The following is a 16,000-nucleotide window of genomic DNA, read 5'->3' on the forward strand; positions in this document are numbered from 1 at the left end:
GCAGCAATTATTAACAACTTATATGTATATCAAATTTACAATTTAAAACATGGTTTTCATTCTCTTTATCTCATTTTAATTGAAACACAATCAGTGAAACAGTACTGTAATCGTGGCCATTTTACAGGATAAGAATCTAGAAGTAGAGAGGTTGAGGAATGTTTTCAAGGTTATCTGGATGTTGGCCACAGGAGGGATTTGGGCTAAATTTGATGATTCCAAATCAAAATTTTTTTTACTGCACATACTCTAATTATGTTAGCGCAAACTTAGAGGTAGACTCACAGAAACTTACTAAGGTGTAGTGACAGCATGTTGCTAGGTCAATTTGTGGACAATATTGAGTTCTGAGTAAGATACCCCAGAGAACAACATAGAAGGGGCCTGTATGCGGACATTCTTCGCTGAGAGACGCCGCGGTTTCCTGCTTCAACAGTGCTTGGACGGAACCGGCGCTCTTCCCCGACGCCGGCCGGCCGCCCACAGCCAGTCCTCAGTCACCTCCACACCGCGTCCTCGGACCGCCCCAAGGTCCCTGCCTCTCCAGCGCCGCGCAGCCACCTCCATCGCAGCCTCTCCTTAGCCGCCGCCATGACGCCCGCACCACCTTCGCAGGTGCGCCAGAACTAACACCAGGATTCAGAGGCCGCCATCTACCGCCAAATCAACCTGGAGCTCTAGGCTTCCTGTTTACCTGTCCACGTCTTACTACTTTGACCGCGATAATGTGGCTTTGAACTTTGAACTTTTACTTTGCCAAGTACTATTTTTTTTTGAGACGGAGTTTTGCTCTTGTTACCCAGGCTGGAGTGCAATGGCGCAATCTCGGCTCACCGCAACCTCCGCCTCCTGGGTTCAGGCAATTCTCCTGCCTCAGCCTCCTGAGTAGCTGGGATTACAGGCACGCGCCACCGTGCCCAGCTAATTTTTTGTATTTTTAGTAGAGACGGGGTTTCACCATGTTGACCGGGATGGTCTCGATCTCTTGACCTCGTGATTCACCCGCCTCGGCCTCCCAAAGTGCTGGGATTACAGGCGTGAGCCACCGCGCCCGGCCGCCAAGTACTTTCTTAACCAATCTCATGAGGAGAGGGAACATGCCGAGAAATGATGAAGCTGCAGAACCAAGGAAGTGGCCTCATCTTCCTCCACGATATCAAGAAACCAGACCATGGTAACTGGGAGAGCGGGCTGAATGCGATGGAGTGTGCATTACATTTGGAAAAAAATGTGAATCAGTCACTACTGGAGCTGCACAAACTGGCCACTGACAAAAATGACCCCCATTTGTGTGACTTCATTGAGACGCATTACCTGAATGAGCAGATGAAATCCATCAAAGAATTGGGTGACCACGTGACCAACTTGCACAAGATGGGAGCACCCCATTCTGGCTTGGCAGAATATCTCTTTGGCAAGCACACCCTTGGAGACAGTGATAATGAATGCTAAGCCTTAGGCTAATTTCCCCATAGCCACCGGGTGACTTCCTTAGTCACCAAGGCAGTGCATGCGTATTGGGGTTTCCTTTACCTTTTCTGTAAGTTGTACCAAAACATCCACTTACGTTCTTTGTACCATTCCTTCAAATAAAGAAATTTGGCACCAAAAAAAAGGGCCTGTGTGCTTGCTGGGAGGTGATGGTGGTAGTGGAATCAATTTCAGTAAACTCTAATGGCTGTGGTATGGTCACATTAGGGCCATTGGGAGAATTCAGGATGTCATTGGGTGTATTTGAAAAAGCCAACTTTTACTTCAGACTGACATGGCGCTCCCCTGCCCTATGACCTTCTAGCCAGGACACAGAGCTTGAGGAAGGAGCAGAGACCCTGCCAGGTGCTACTGTACAAAGCACAACCTGCATGACCACAACTGTACTCACCATCGCAGGGGACACTTGTTTGCTGGTTTTCAAACTAGATGATGTTTCAAACAGGAACATGATCCATAATGTCTGCCCTGGCAGTCAACTAAGAGAGAGAGTTACTTCGAGATAATGCATAAGCAAAGTTGTCCTGTTTCACTAAGAGTTCTTTAGGCTTGCTAGGACTAAATTTGGAACTGGGATTAGGAGAAAGATGCATTCTTCAGTCTCAAAAAACTGCACTGCAGTCAACCAACCCAAGTAAATGGTGAACTGAGCTATGCCCCTATGCTGATCCTTTGAGAATACTTGGGCAGCAGAGTAGACACTTGGGAAGGCGCTAATAGAGGATGACATCCACTGATATGCAGGTTTTATGATCACCCACAAACTATCAGAGAAGACAAAGCTACTTCTAGCTACCATAACATCTGGTCCAAGGACTTATTATTATGTTTTTTCAACTTCTTTTTCTATTTAAGGCTGCTTTTGCTGTTTATTTTAACCCTATTTCTTTACATAAAATTGGTGTGTGATTTTTCTCTGTACCTCAATCCCCTGAGGATAGCTCTAGAGCTCAGATCCAACTTTCTTTAACTGTGTGTCCCTGTATGCTTAGTAAACAAGCTGATGGGTCCCTGCTGAGGAGGAGACATTTGGTAGCTATGCATTGGATAGACAGGGGACAGCAAACTATCTTTAACAGGAGACCATTTGACTATAAAGACTGCTATGGTCTGAATATTTCCTAAAATTTATGTGTTTAAACTTAATTCCCATTGTGGTAGTTTTAAGAGGTGGGCCTTGGGGAAGTGATTAAGTTATGAAGGCTGTGCCTCTGTGAATGAATTTTCACCTTATTAAAGGGCTGTAAGGAACTAGCTTAGACTTCTTGTGGCTCTTCTGCTACGTGAAGATATAGCAACAAGGTGCCATCTTGGAAGCAGAGAAGAGCCCTTGCCAGATACCAATGCCAGCACCTTGATCTTGTACTTCCCAGCTTTCAGAACTGTAAGAAATAAATTTCTGGTGTTTACTCGTCTGAAGTATTATAGCATCACAAAAGAACTAAGAAAACTGTTTACTCCTAAGCGTAATCATTCATGGTCATTGACAAGTTACATACTGTACTGCAGATGAAGTGGTTAGTTCTTTCAACAGTAAACAATAATAAAAACTTGGAAATTTATCATCTACAAACTCCTTTACAGCAAGAATTTTACATTCCAACAGTGACTCCTTTTTTTTTTTTTTTTTGAAATAGAGTCTTGCTCTGTCACCAGGCTGGAGTGCTGTGGGTGATCTTGGCTCACTGCAACCTCTGCCTCCTGTGTTCAAGCAATTCTCCTGCCTCAGCCTCCCAAGTAGCTGGGATTATGGGCATGTGCCACAATGCCCAGCTAATTTTTGTATTTTTAGTAGAGACGGGGTTTCACCATTTGGCCAGGATGGTCTCGATCTCCTGACCTCGTGATCTGCCCACCTTGGCCTCCCAAAGTGCTGGGATTACAGGTGTGAGCCACCGCACCTGGCCCAACAGTGACTTGTAGTCAATCAATCCTCCATCCTTTCCTACGGAATTCCCTGAAAGAATGGTCTACAATTTCCTTCCCCACTTCCTCACTCCCCATATACAGATGCTCCTCAACTTGTGATAGGGTTATATCCCGACAAACCAATCAGAAGTCAGAATGCATTTAATATGCCTCACATACTGAGCAGCGTAGCTTAACCTAGATTACCTCAATGTGCTCAGAACACTTATATTAGCCTACAGTTGAGCAAAATCATCTAATGCAAAGTCTATTTCATAATAAATTGAATATCTCATGTAATTTATTGAATATTGCACTGACAATGAAAAACAGAATGGTTGTATGCATATTTGATGTAGGGTTTCCACTGAATGTATATTGCCTTCACACAATTTTAAGGTGGGGACCCATCTGTACTTTAATTGCTGATTTTCAAATATAAAAATTACAAACATAAGGAAGCTGGGCACTGAGGTTCATGTCTGTAATCTCAACACTTTGGGAGGTTGTGGTTAGTGGATCACCTGAAGTCAGGAGTTCGAGACCAGCCTGGCTAACATGGTGAAACATCATCTCTACTAAAAATACAAAAACATTAGCCAGGTGTCTTGGAGGGCACCTGTAATCCTAGCTACTCAGGAGGCTGAGGCAGGAGAATTACTTGAAATCAGGAGGTGGAGGTTGCAGTGACCCAAAATCACATCACTGCACTTCATCCTGGATGACAGAGTGAGACTCGGTCTCAAAAAAATGTATATATATGCAAAAAATAAAAATAAAATTATAAGCTTAAGGAAAGATGTGGTATTTACTATCAAGCTTTACTGAACATGTCACTATATACACTTCAGTCTTTGCTTTTTAAAATTATTGTTTTGATACATGATATTTATGGGGTGTGTGTCATTCCTTGTTACATGGATAGAATATACAATGATCAAGTTAGGATATTTCAGGTATCCATCGTCTAGAGTATTTATCATTTCTATGTGTTGAGAGTATTTCAAGACCTCTTTTCTAGCTGTTTTGAATGTACAATACACTACTGTTAACTACAGTTACACTGCCCTACTCTGCTATCAAATGTTTGAACTTATTCTATCTAGCTGTATATTTATAGCCTCTCTTCATCCTCCTACTCCCCCACACACACCCTTCTTAGCCTCTGATGCCTATCATTCTACTCTCTATCTCCTTGAGATCGACTTTTTAGCTGCCATGTTTGAATGAGACCATGCAATACTTGTCTTTCTGTGCCTAGCTTATTTCACTTAATATAATTATCTCCAGTTCTATCCGTTACTGCAAATAACATAATTTAATTCTTTTTTATGGCCAAACAGTATTCCATTGTGTATGTGTACTATTTTTTAATACATTCATCTGTTGATGGATTCTTAGATTGAGTAGATTCTATATCTTTGCTATCATGAATAGTGCTGCAGTAAACTTGGGGATTCAGGTATTACTTTGATATACTAATTTTCTTTTCTTTGGAAGTCCTAGAAATGGGATTGTTGGATTGTATGGCAGTTCTGTTTTTATTTTTTTGAGAAATCTCCAGTTTTCCATAGTGGTTGTACTCATTTACATTCCCACCAACAGTGTGTAAGAGTTTCCTTTTCTCCACATTCAAAGCCACAGCTTTGTGTTAAGCAGTAAGGCAGTACTAATACAGCTGAAATTCTTGTACCCTCCTTAATCCTATTCTTTCCTCCTTGGGTCAATATTACCCAGAACTTGATATTTATGTTTCCTATGTTTGTTTTAAAATTCTATATGTGTTAGTATCTATAAAGAATATGTAATATGATTTTGAATGTTTTAACACTTTGTATAACAGTATCATACAGCCTGTATCCCAGAGCTTGCATTTTTCTCTCAAAGCTATTTGTCAAAATTCATTCATATCCATATCTGTCACTGTAGATCATTTATTTTCACAGATTTATAGCAGAGGATCAGCAAGCTTTTTCTGTAAAGGGCCAGACAGCAAATATTTTAGGCTTTGCAGCCACACAGATTCTGTCACAACTCAACCCTGCTGTGGTAGTACCAGAGCACCACCACACCTTTTAAGCAACAGGCATGGTTATGTTCCAATAAAACATTATTTATAAGCACTGAAATTTATAATTTTTACACATCACAAAATATTTTTTAAATTTGTCATTTATTTTATTTTATATTTTTTTGAGGTAGAGTTTTGCTCTGTCATCCAGGCTGGAGTGCAGTGGCATGTTCTTGGCTCACTGCAACCTCCATCTCCCAGGTTCAAGTGATTCTCATGCCTCAGCCTCCAAAGTAGCTGAGGCTACAGGCATGTGCCACCAAATCTGGCTGGTGTGTGTGTGTGTGTGTGTGTTTGTGTGTGTGTTTAGGGTTTCACCATGTTGGCCAGCTGGTCTTGAACTCCTTACTTCCAGTGATGCGCCCACCTTGGCCTCCCAAAGTGCTGGAATTACAGTATTGAGCCACTGCACCTGGCCAATTTTTCACCTACTTTAAAATGTAAAAAACATTTTTTAGCTCATAAGCCATACAAGACTAGCAGTGGGCCATATTGGCCTGTAAGTGGGTTTTTTCTTGGGTGCTGATGAGGCACAGATCCACTGAGAGAATGCTGTGGGTTCTTGGTCTCCAATCTCTTAAAGAATAAGCGATGGGACCACTGCAGGTGTGTCATATGCTCGTAAAAGTAACTGGACCCAAGAAGTGTTGCAGAAAGGTGATTTTATTTAGGTAGGGAAAAGAGAAGAAAAGACTTCCATGAAGAATGTGGAAGGTGATTCCAGAGGGGAAATCTGGCCAGGTGTGTAGATACGGACTTTTATCCTGGGAGGAACCCCCACCTTCTCCAAGACCCTGGGCCAATGAAAGGCATTCCTTAGAACTCTGTTGGAGTGACTGACTTTTAGTTTCTTCCTGTACCCACGAAATTCAAACATAAACCATTAAATCTCCTGGATGGAGAAAGATGGGAGGGGGGCATGGAACTGGGAAATTCTTGCCCCTAAAACTACGCCCCTTTGTGGACCCGGAAAGAGAACACATTCCCTCAGGCCCATGAGCCAGCTGACTCCTATTCTAAAGCATTCTATTATCATGGTTTATTAATCAATACATTTAGGCAAATAATATTTGAAAAAACTTACAAAAATGTTTATACTTTATTTTTAGGGCATGGAATACTGTCTATCTATATATGGAGATATAGATATATAGATATCACTATCTCTTAGACAAAACTTGCTAAGTTTGTTCTTTGTATATTTTATATATTTTCTGATATTTACTTGATTCATATTAAAAATATCTTTCCATAAGAATTTTTCCTTACTTGATCAGTTATTGCTTTATGTATTTCAAAGTTATGCAATCACAGACTTACAAGTTGACAATTGCCAAAATTAATTCTTTTGATACTTTTTGTCTTTAGTTCAGTTTTGCCTTCTATTAATATTATTATTCCTGTTAATATATATTTCAGTACCTTTGTTGTGAAGCACTGTGTGGTATAGTTTTGAGAGTGTTACTTGTAAGCAGCATGACTCTATTTTTCAGTGACTTTCTAGGTAGGTTTAATCTAGCTCTGGCATGGTGGTTAAAAGCATATGTCAGACCACCTGCATCCCAATCCTGGCACTTTCATTCATCTGTGTGATGGGCAGAAGTGCCAGAGCAGTTTCCCTGGGTAATCTCTCCACCCTTCAGTCTTCTAATCTGTAAAAACATTGAGGATAATATTAGTATCTCTTCATAGGGTTATTGTAGGAACTAAATATCATAAAGTTCTTAGAGCAGCGCCTAGTGTCAGTAATTATTAGCTGTTGAAAAAAAGATTGCTGTGATTATTAATGTATTTAGTCCCATTCCTACCTTTATTTTCTGTTTTCTCTTTACCATCCTCTTTCCCTTGTTTACCATCTCCTTTTCTGCCAATATTTTTGTATTTCCTCTTTTTTGAATGATCTGTGCGTTGTATTTCTATACTTTTAGTGATTGCACTTATACTGCTGAAGCCACCAAATAAATCAATGTAATTAACATTTCAAGCAAAATTAACATTTTCCTGTTCTAGTTGAGTTTTCTCAGAATCTGTATTTGTCTATTTGGCATCCATTAATTACAAGGTCAAATAATGGCCAAGTTGCTTACATCTCCCCTGTGATCAGAGCCCATACTCTGAACCACTTCCTTACTTAATTCTCATATACCAAGCCAATATTTACCCTCTCCTAAATAAACTATGGCCAGGTTGCAGGCAATTAGGGCTACCTCTGTGCCCTAAGGCCAATCAGAATTGTTTAAGCTAGCCAACCCTAAGTGTTTTCCCTGCGCTGACTTGCCTTTTCTACAGAGTGCCCAATAAAGACTCTAGCTAGGCTCTCCCTGCCTCCTTCTGTCCCCTGACCAAACCTGATGCACCCCTATGACCTTATGTGGCAATAAATTCTTTAACTGGCATTGGCCTCTTTGTGTTGTCACTCAGTTACCTCCCTAAATTAAAATTCTGCTGACACAAGTTGATACAACCCCAGAATTACAAAGGGATATTTCTCATATTCCTTTATAATCCCTCTCTTCTTATCCCTACTTCCAGACTGCCTAGGCAAGCACTGGTCTGTTTTCTGTTGGTGTAGATTAATTTATATTTCCTAGAATTTTACATTAAAAGAATCATACATTATGTGCTCCTTTTTCTAAATTCTTTCATCCAGAAAATTATTTCTGAATTCATTCATGTTATTGTATTAATATATATTAGGTTGATGCAAATATAATTGTGGGTTTTGCCATTACTTTCGACCGTTTTATCCTTTTAATTTGCTGAGTAGCATTCCATTGTATGAATGTATAATACTTAGTTGATCCATTCCTTTGTTGATGAACATTCGGGTTGTTTCCAGCTTTTGGCTATTCTAAATACAGTTGCTATGGACATTTATGTGCTAGTTTTCATGTAGACATGTACTTTCGTTTCTCTTGGTAAATAACTAGGAGACAAGTGCTTATGTGCTTATGTTATACGGCAGATGTAGGGCTACCTTTTAAATAAAATGACTGTTTTCCAAAGTGATTACTCTATTTCACATTCTAACCATCGGGGTATGAGAATTTCAGTTGATCTGCCTCCTTGCCAACATTTGGTATAGCCAATATTTTTATTTTAGACATTTTAGTAGATATGTAGTGACATCTTATTATAATAATATATTGCCTTTGCTGTATCTTTTGAAATAAAAAGTAGTTATTTCTCAAGCTAATGAACTCTTAAAAGATTATACTTGTACCCATCATTATTTTTTGCTCTTGTGTCTTTCCTCATGGCTCATTTTTCTTTTTGCTGTAATACATCCTTTAGTAATCCTCCTAATGAGGTTCTGTGTATGGTAAATTCCCTTAGCCTTGATGTGTCTTTATTTTGCTCTGTCTCGAATGATAGTTTGGCTGGCACTGAGCACTCTGAAGATAATGTCTTCCGGTCTTTATTGTTGTTGATGAGAAGTATGCTGTCAGTCATTGCCATTCTTTTGTAGGTTGTCTGTTTTTGTCTTTCTGGTAGTTTTAAAAAAGATCTCTTTATTTTTCACATTCTGCAGTTTTATTCTGTGTCTAGTTGTGCATTCATTTTTCTTGATATTGCTCAGAATAACCAAAATTCTTTGAATATAAGAACTTTTCTTTGATTCTTCAAAGTTCTCAGTTATTTCTTCTTCAAATATTGCCTGTCTATTCCTTCCTTTTTACTTCCCGAACTCCTACCAGAAGACTGTGTAGTTGCTCAACAGTTTTCAAAAGTAATTATTTTATTTCTTTGTTTGTTGGTATTGCATTTTTGGGTGAATTTCTCAGTACTACATCTCCATTCACTAATTATGTATTTAACCATGTCCAGTTAAAATTTTGAGAAGAAAAATGTATGTCATATTCACTTGTTATAAACCTAGTCAAGCCTAGTTCAGTGACCTTTATATAGAAATTCTATAATAAATATTTGCTGATTAAATACAGGAAAACACCTTACTTTTTGTTTGTAGATATATAACTTTATTAAAAACCAAATATCTTATTTTCATATAACAGAAAGATACATATAAACAAATCTGCAACTTAAATTTTTAAGCAGCACATAGCAATATCTGTCAATGCAAGCAGAATTTTAAATTTTTATGCAAAGTTAGAACATTTTGTTGTGATTTGGCTTTAGGGGCATCTAGCCTTGTTCTTTCCTTTGGAAAATCTTTTGAGATCTTCTAGCAGAACGCTTAGGAACATTCCAGCCAGCCCTGAATTTTGGATTGCCCCAGTATTTAATAATTTACATCATTCATTTTATTATAATTTTATGGTGACAAGATTCTGGTCTAGTACAAGTTTAAGAATGTCTCTGTTTTTCTTTCAATGCTCTATTTGCTGGGCTCAGCATTTTGTGTCATACAAAGCAGCACATAGAAAGATGGAGGCAGTCTGCTTTCTGAGCAAGCGACCCTCCTTTTATTATAGTACAAAGATACATGAAGAAACTCCCCCCTTCATTCATACCTAAAGAATCTCTCCCTCAATTTCTTTCAGCTGTAATCATTCTGATCTCAGGGTTTCAAAGTACACAAGGAAAGCTGCTAGAATCCTTTAAACATGTAAGGATGTTGGGCCACTTGACACAACCAGTTAAACCAGTAAGATCCCATAAAATGGCTATAGCTGGTGGAGTCTAATGATCAGAAAGGGCCACAAGCTGATTTGTGTAAGAACTTTCCATGATGTGCTCAACTCTCAACAGTATTGTGTCTTCTCTGCAGAGAAATGGAATATTTATCAATTCTTTAATTGCAGCCTTGACTACTGGTGGACAACTCTTCTCCTCTTTCACATTCAGCTGTCCTTGTCAGGTTGGAAAAAATTTCTATTATGGTTCCGCTTTTCTGGTTATTCCTGCCTTGATCCTTCTGATCGCTGGCTTTGCTTTGAGAAGCCAAATGTGGACAATTACTGGTGAATACTGCTGCAGCTGTGCCCCTCAATACAGGAGAATCAGCCCCCTGGAGTGCAAGCTGGCTTGCCTTAGGTTCTTCAGCATCACTGGGAGGGCAGTTGTTGCTCCATTAACCTGGCTGGCGGTGACCCTGCTGACGGGAACGTATTATGAATGTGCAGCAAGTGAATTTGCATCTGTGGACCACTACCCAGTGTTTGATAATGTCAGTGCCAGCAAACGTGAAGAGATCCTAGCTGGGTTTCCATGTTGCCGATCAGCTCCTGCTGACGTGATCCTAGTAAGAGATGAAATAGCTCTTCTGCACAGATTCCAGTCACAGGTAAGTTTTTAAATTTCTTTTCCCCCTGCTATGTTATCCCATAGAACGACAGTCACTGGAAACATTTCAGATTCCTACTGCTTCTCGTATTCTCTGATTGTGGAACACAATACCAGATGCTGTTCATTGAAGTGAGTTCTACTGAGCAAATACATATAGTTAGGATGTTGGGCTTTGGAGCCAGCAGAACTAAGTTTTAGTCTTGCTTTGCTACTTATTAAACTGCAAAATCTTGAATAAAATGGGGATATTAATGGCACCTACCACATGGGGTTGTGAGGAATAAATGTACCAATATATCTGAAGTGCTTAATACACTTTCTAGAATCTATATTAAGAATAATAGATTTTAGATATTATTATATTATTATTGCTCTTTAGTAAACCCCATCTTCTGCATAGTCTAAATATGTAGCCTTATATAGTAATATCTCATCTAAAACTATAGGAAGCTTAATTGTGATGAAAAATAACTCCAATTGTGATTCTAAATTTTGTACCTATGGATAGATTTATGTCAGAAAGTGGAGTGGGGTGGGAAGAAAGCCTGAACCTTACTACATGTATAGGTTACATTTTTAAAGGGCCATGGTGCATTTTGTCAATAGATAGAGTGACATTGGCTCTTATCAATTTCTTGAAGGGATTTGAAGAAAAAACACATTTTGAAACCACTATCATATAGTAAAAACATGGCTTTTTAAAACTACTCATTGCAAAGACATGCATAGTTTTTGACTGGTAACCTTAGAGTTATTACATTTCAGAAATGCTAAAGTTATTTATTTGGAAAAAGCTACTATCAAAACACGGAATATCAAGTTATTGCAATATGGCCCAGTTTAAAAAAAGTTAGAAATCCCATTAAGATATGCTATGTCTTAACTTTTTTAATGCTAGCCCTAATGCTCAGACAGAGGAACTATGTAAAAATATGGGAAAATTCAAAAATATCAATGCAAAAATTATGACTTAAAATAATTTTCTTGCTTAAGAAAAGCTAAAATGTAATAAGCATTGGTAAGATTTTCTTAAAGTCAAAATAAAATGTGTTATTAAATGCATACACAGATTTCTATAAAGACGGTTTCACAGTTCTGAGTACCATTGCCAGTGAATTTTTTTGTTTTTGTGACAACAAAACATATTAATTGATGTACTTATCACATACTATCTAAATATTTCATATCTTAATTCCAGTCCTGATAATATTGAGAGATGGATATTACCACCCCATTTTACAGATAAGTAAATCAAAGCTCAAAAAGTTTATGTAACTTTTATAATTCAGGGTTAATAAAGTGGGGCAAGATATCCCAAGATCATGCTATTTCCATTTCACTAGGCCGTCTTCTGTGACTGTCTCAACTTTCAACTGCATTTCAGAAATTTACGTTATTTTTCAATTAGATTTTTGTGAGTTGACCACAAGATCACCTTAAATTCAAATCTCTTCTTTGCCCATGCCCCATTCTAAAATATCTTCCTGACATTAACTTTACCCCATTTCAATCTACCTTCTAGAAATATGCCAAAAATATCTTCCAAAATGCAAATTGAACAATGAGATTCCCTCCCTACTGCATATAAAGCCCTTCAGTAATTTTCTACTAACCTAAGAACAAACCCAATTTCTTGCCATAACATACAAGGCTTCAACATCTGGCCCTTGAACACTTTTACATGAACCCTATGACCATGTGAGTCCAAATTTCTTGAGTTTCTGCAAACTATGCATGCTATTTTCCCATTTTCTTCCTCTTAGAACTCTCTTTACCTTCTTGCATCTGATGAACTTCTTTTTAATAATTTAGATTTTTGCATCATCTCCTCTGGGAAGTATTCCTTGATACTCCTTTCCCGTAAATGAGTTCATTTCATTGTGCTTTCTCAGGTGCTCTGTTTACTCATATCAAAAACTATCTCATTGTGCCATATTTCTTGGCTTGATCATATGTGTCCCTTTTCACGCTTAAAAATCATAAAGAAAATGAACGCATATTAATTATTCACATCTGAGTTCCCCATAACCAAGCACATGTATTACACATGGGGGAAGGTCAACCTGGAGCTCAGTAAATGATCGTTTATAGGTTAATGGGCATCTGGGATGTTTTTTCCTCCACCAGGCTGACCTCCGTTTAATTAAATGGTAATAAATGTCACTTTGTAGGTTTCAGCCTCCATAGAGTACAACTATCCCACTGTGCACACACTGGGAACTCCAGGCCTGTTGGTAAATCACAAGATGCAGAAGAGGATTTCACTACTCAAACTGTGGCTGCACACTGCTGGCATCCCTAAATATGTGGAACTTACCTCTCTCACTTTACATAAGAAGTGCAAAACATTGAAAACAGTACAATAAAAAGAAAAAAAAATCTAAGAATAGAAAATAGCCATTCGAGTCAATCTTTAAAAGCCAACACTAAATAGTCTCAAAAACGAGTTCATTTTCCTTTTAAAGAATGTTTCAAAGACACATAATAAAACTGGTCAACAAATTATTATTTGAGGACAAGGGAAACGAAAAGGAAAACAATAAGGTACTACATGGCACAGTGATTGTGCTATTTATTTATTCATTTATTTATTTTACCTTGTTTGAGGTGGAGTATCACTCTGTCACCAAGGCTGGAGTGCAATGGCATAATCTGGGTTCAGCGCAACCTCTGCCTCCTGAGTTCAAGCAGTTCTTGTGCCTTTGTCTCCCAAGTAGCTGGGAATATAGGCATGTGCCACCATGCCCAATTAATTTTTGTATTTTTAGTAGAGATACGGTTTTTCCATGTTGGCCAGTCTGGTCTCGAACTCCTGGCCTCAAGTGATCCACCTGTCCTGCCTCCCAATGTGCTGGGATTACAAGTGTGAGCCACCACGCCCCCAACTATGCTATTCATAATACATTTAGAAACATGAGTCTGTTCACTGGCTTGCTTCCGGCTTGCTTCTTTAGCTGCAAAAGATAAGAGGAAAGAGCAACTTAGAAAGAAATATCAATGAATACTTGTTGGTACCTCATTGAAGACACCTTAGGTTACCATCATTATGTATCACATCATTTTTGTCACCATTGTTATCAAATATTTATTAAACACCCAAAGAATGCATAGGCCTATACATGATAGTTGAGAAGTAAGATTGAACTAAAAGCAAAGAAAGGTACGTATCATATGTAAGTTAATTGGTGGGTTATAGCATCTGTCACGTTAAGGACAGTACTTAGAATCCATTCCAAGTTAACTGGTCAACCTGTTAACTTGAGTTAGAAAGAACTCAAAAACCAAGTTGAAATGGCTGGGCCTATGCCCTCCATCAGACCTATTTCCAAATTACATCATTAGCACCTTGTTGATATATTAAAGATGGGAAAAACAAATTTTATACCCATATTTTAGTGCTTAGTTTTATAGGAATCCCTCTTCCCATGGCTGTTGCTTGAATAGTTGATATACTGATACTTCCTGTTTTTCTTTTTAATAATGATGTGAAGATGCTAGGTTGGATTCTGATCACCTTGACAACCATTGCTGTCTTAGTCTCCTGCTGTGTGGCAAGGTGCTGCTCTCCCCTCACCTCTCTGCAACATTGCTACTGGACCAGCCACCTCCAGAATGAGAGAGAACTCTTTGAACAAGCAGCAGAGCAGCACTCTCGGCTCCTCATCATGCAGCGCATAAAGAAGCTATTTGGCTTCATTCCTGGAAGTGAGGATGTCAAACACATCCGTATTCCTTCTTGTCAGGACTGGAAAGAAATTTCAGTACCCACTCTTTTATGCATAGGTGATGACTTGCGAGGTCACTATAGCTTCCTTGGAGATAGGGTGGATGAGGATAATGAAGACAGATCAAGAGGTATTGAATTAAAACCTTGATTTCAGCACCTTTTACAAGTCAGATTGCTTAGCAGACACTTGGCTTTTGTGATCAAGATGTTTCAGTGTAATCTCTTCATCTTTTTCTTTCTCTTCTGATATTTGTTTATATAAGCCCATCTCAAATATTTCTAAAATCAATTTGTTAGATAATTGTGCCAATCTCTCTTTTTGAAATTTTATCAATGGTCTGGTAATGCCTAGAGTGTCATTTTGGCCTAATTAAAAACAGTACGGAATGTGAAGTCACATGGAAATTTGCATCTTAGTTCTGTTATTTAGTAGCTGTATGAAAATTAATATTTCTGAGAGCTATTTTGTCATCTGCACATTGTAGCTACCCGCTAGAGCTACTGTGAGAATTAAACATGATAACACAAAGTATTTAGCACAGTGTTTTTCATAAAAATAGATGCCAATAAATGTTACTTTCTCTTTTGCATTCCATGTCTTCTATCACTATTTTCCCTGCATGTATTTCTTGGTTTTATCAGTTTCTACTTTAATATCCACAACTTTTCACAGCCTCCCCTTCTTTCTTCAGACCTAAATATCTGACCTTGAGGGAAGCAGAACAAAATCCCCTTTTTAATCCAGTAACATGTGAGGGAGAAGCCCATGCAAGGTCTTGGGCTATCCTACTATCAACTGGGGGACAATGATATATTATTGTACCATTATTAGCGTCAAATTATTTGTAGTACCTCCATACTAGAAGCATTTTTATGGCCACTGCACATAAAGTTTCGTCTAGAAAGCTTCTTCACTGTGCTCTACTACAGAGATACCATTGGTACCTTTTCATTACCAAATTGCACCTTTGAATTCAAAATCCATTTTTGGAACCAAAACTGCAATTTGTACTTTTATATCCATTATCTGTAACTCCAAAAGAGAATAATTCCTGCTTGATGTTGTTCTGCCTGGCTTTACTAAATGTAGACTACAGTATCTGACAATTTTCTAATTTGTCTAGATTATTTCTGTGATATATAGTGTCTCATGCCTTATTTTTGCTACGTTCACTGAAGCAACTTGCTCATTAGCAAAAATAAGCTATCTGAAGGGCTTCTGTTTATTTCTTTACCCAAACCAATGCTTACTGGACAGTGGACCAACTGCCAATAGTCAATTCGATTTTCAAGATTCACTTTCAAGGAAACCAAGGAACTTGACTCTACTACCTAAAATGCAATCAATTACTTGGTAATCCACTTTTACACAATTATGGAAGGTTCTATTTTGCATAAAATTCTGGGTCCTTGAACTAAATAGGAAGAAGGAGAAAATGAAATAGAAATTAAAATGTTTTCAGGTGTTGTTTTGTCCTCCAATAAGAGACTGTATATTGTAGTTCTTTACTGGGACAGGAGAACTGTCCCACCCTCACCATTATTCAGCTGTC

At 38.4% G+C, this 16,000-nt stretch overlaps 1 protein-coding gene across 1 annotated transcript; it reads left to right on the top strand.

The window, feature by feature from the left end:
• Positions 1-10,118: 10,118 nt before the first annotated feature.
• Positions 10,119-15,112, top strand: CALHM4 (calcium homeostasis modulator family member 4). Its single transcript, XM_002746890.6, has 2 exons — positions 10,119-10,718; positions 14,212-15,112. Exons 1-2 carry the CDS (start codon positions 10,161-10,163, stop codon positions 14,593-14,595), a joined length of 942 nt encoding a protein of 313 aa, XP_002746936.2. The 5' UTR covers positions 10,119-10,160; the 3' UTR covers positions 14,596-15,112.
• The last annotated feature ends 888 nt before the right edge of the window (positions 15,113-16,000 follow it).

The sequence above is a fragment of the Callithrix jacchus genome, chromosome 4 (genome assembly GCF_049354715.1).
Source record: "Callithrix jacchus isolate 240 chromosome 4, calJac240_pri, whole genome shotgun sequence".
NCBI lineage: Eukaryota > Metazoa > Chordata > Mammalia > Primates > Cebidae > Callithrix > Callithrix jacchus.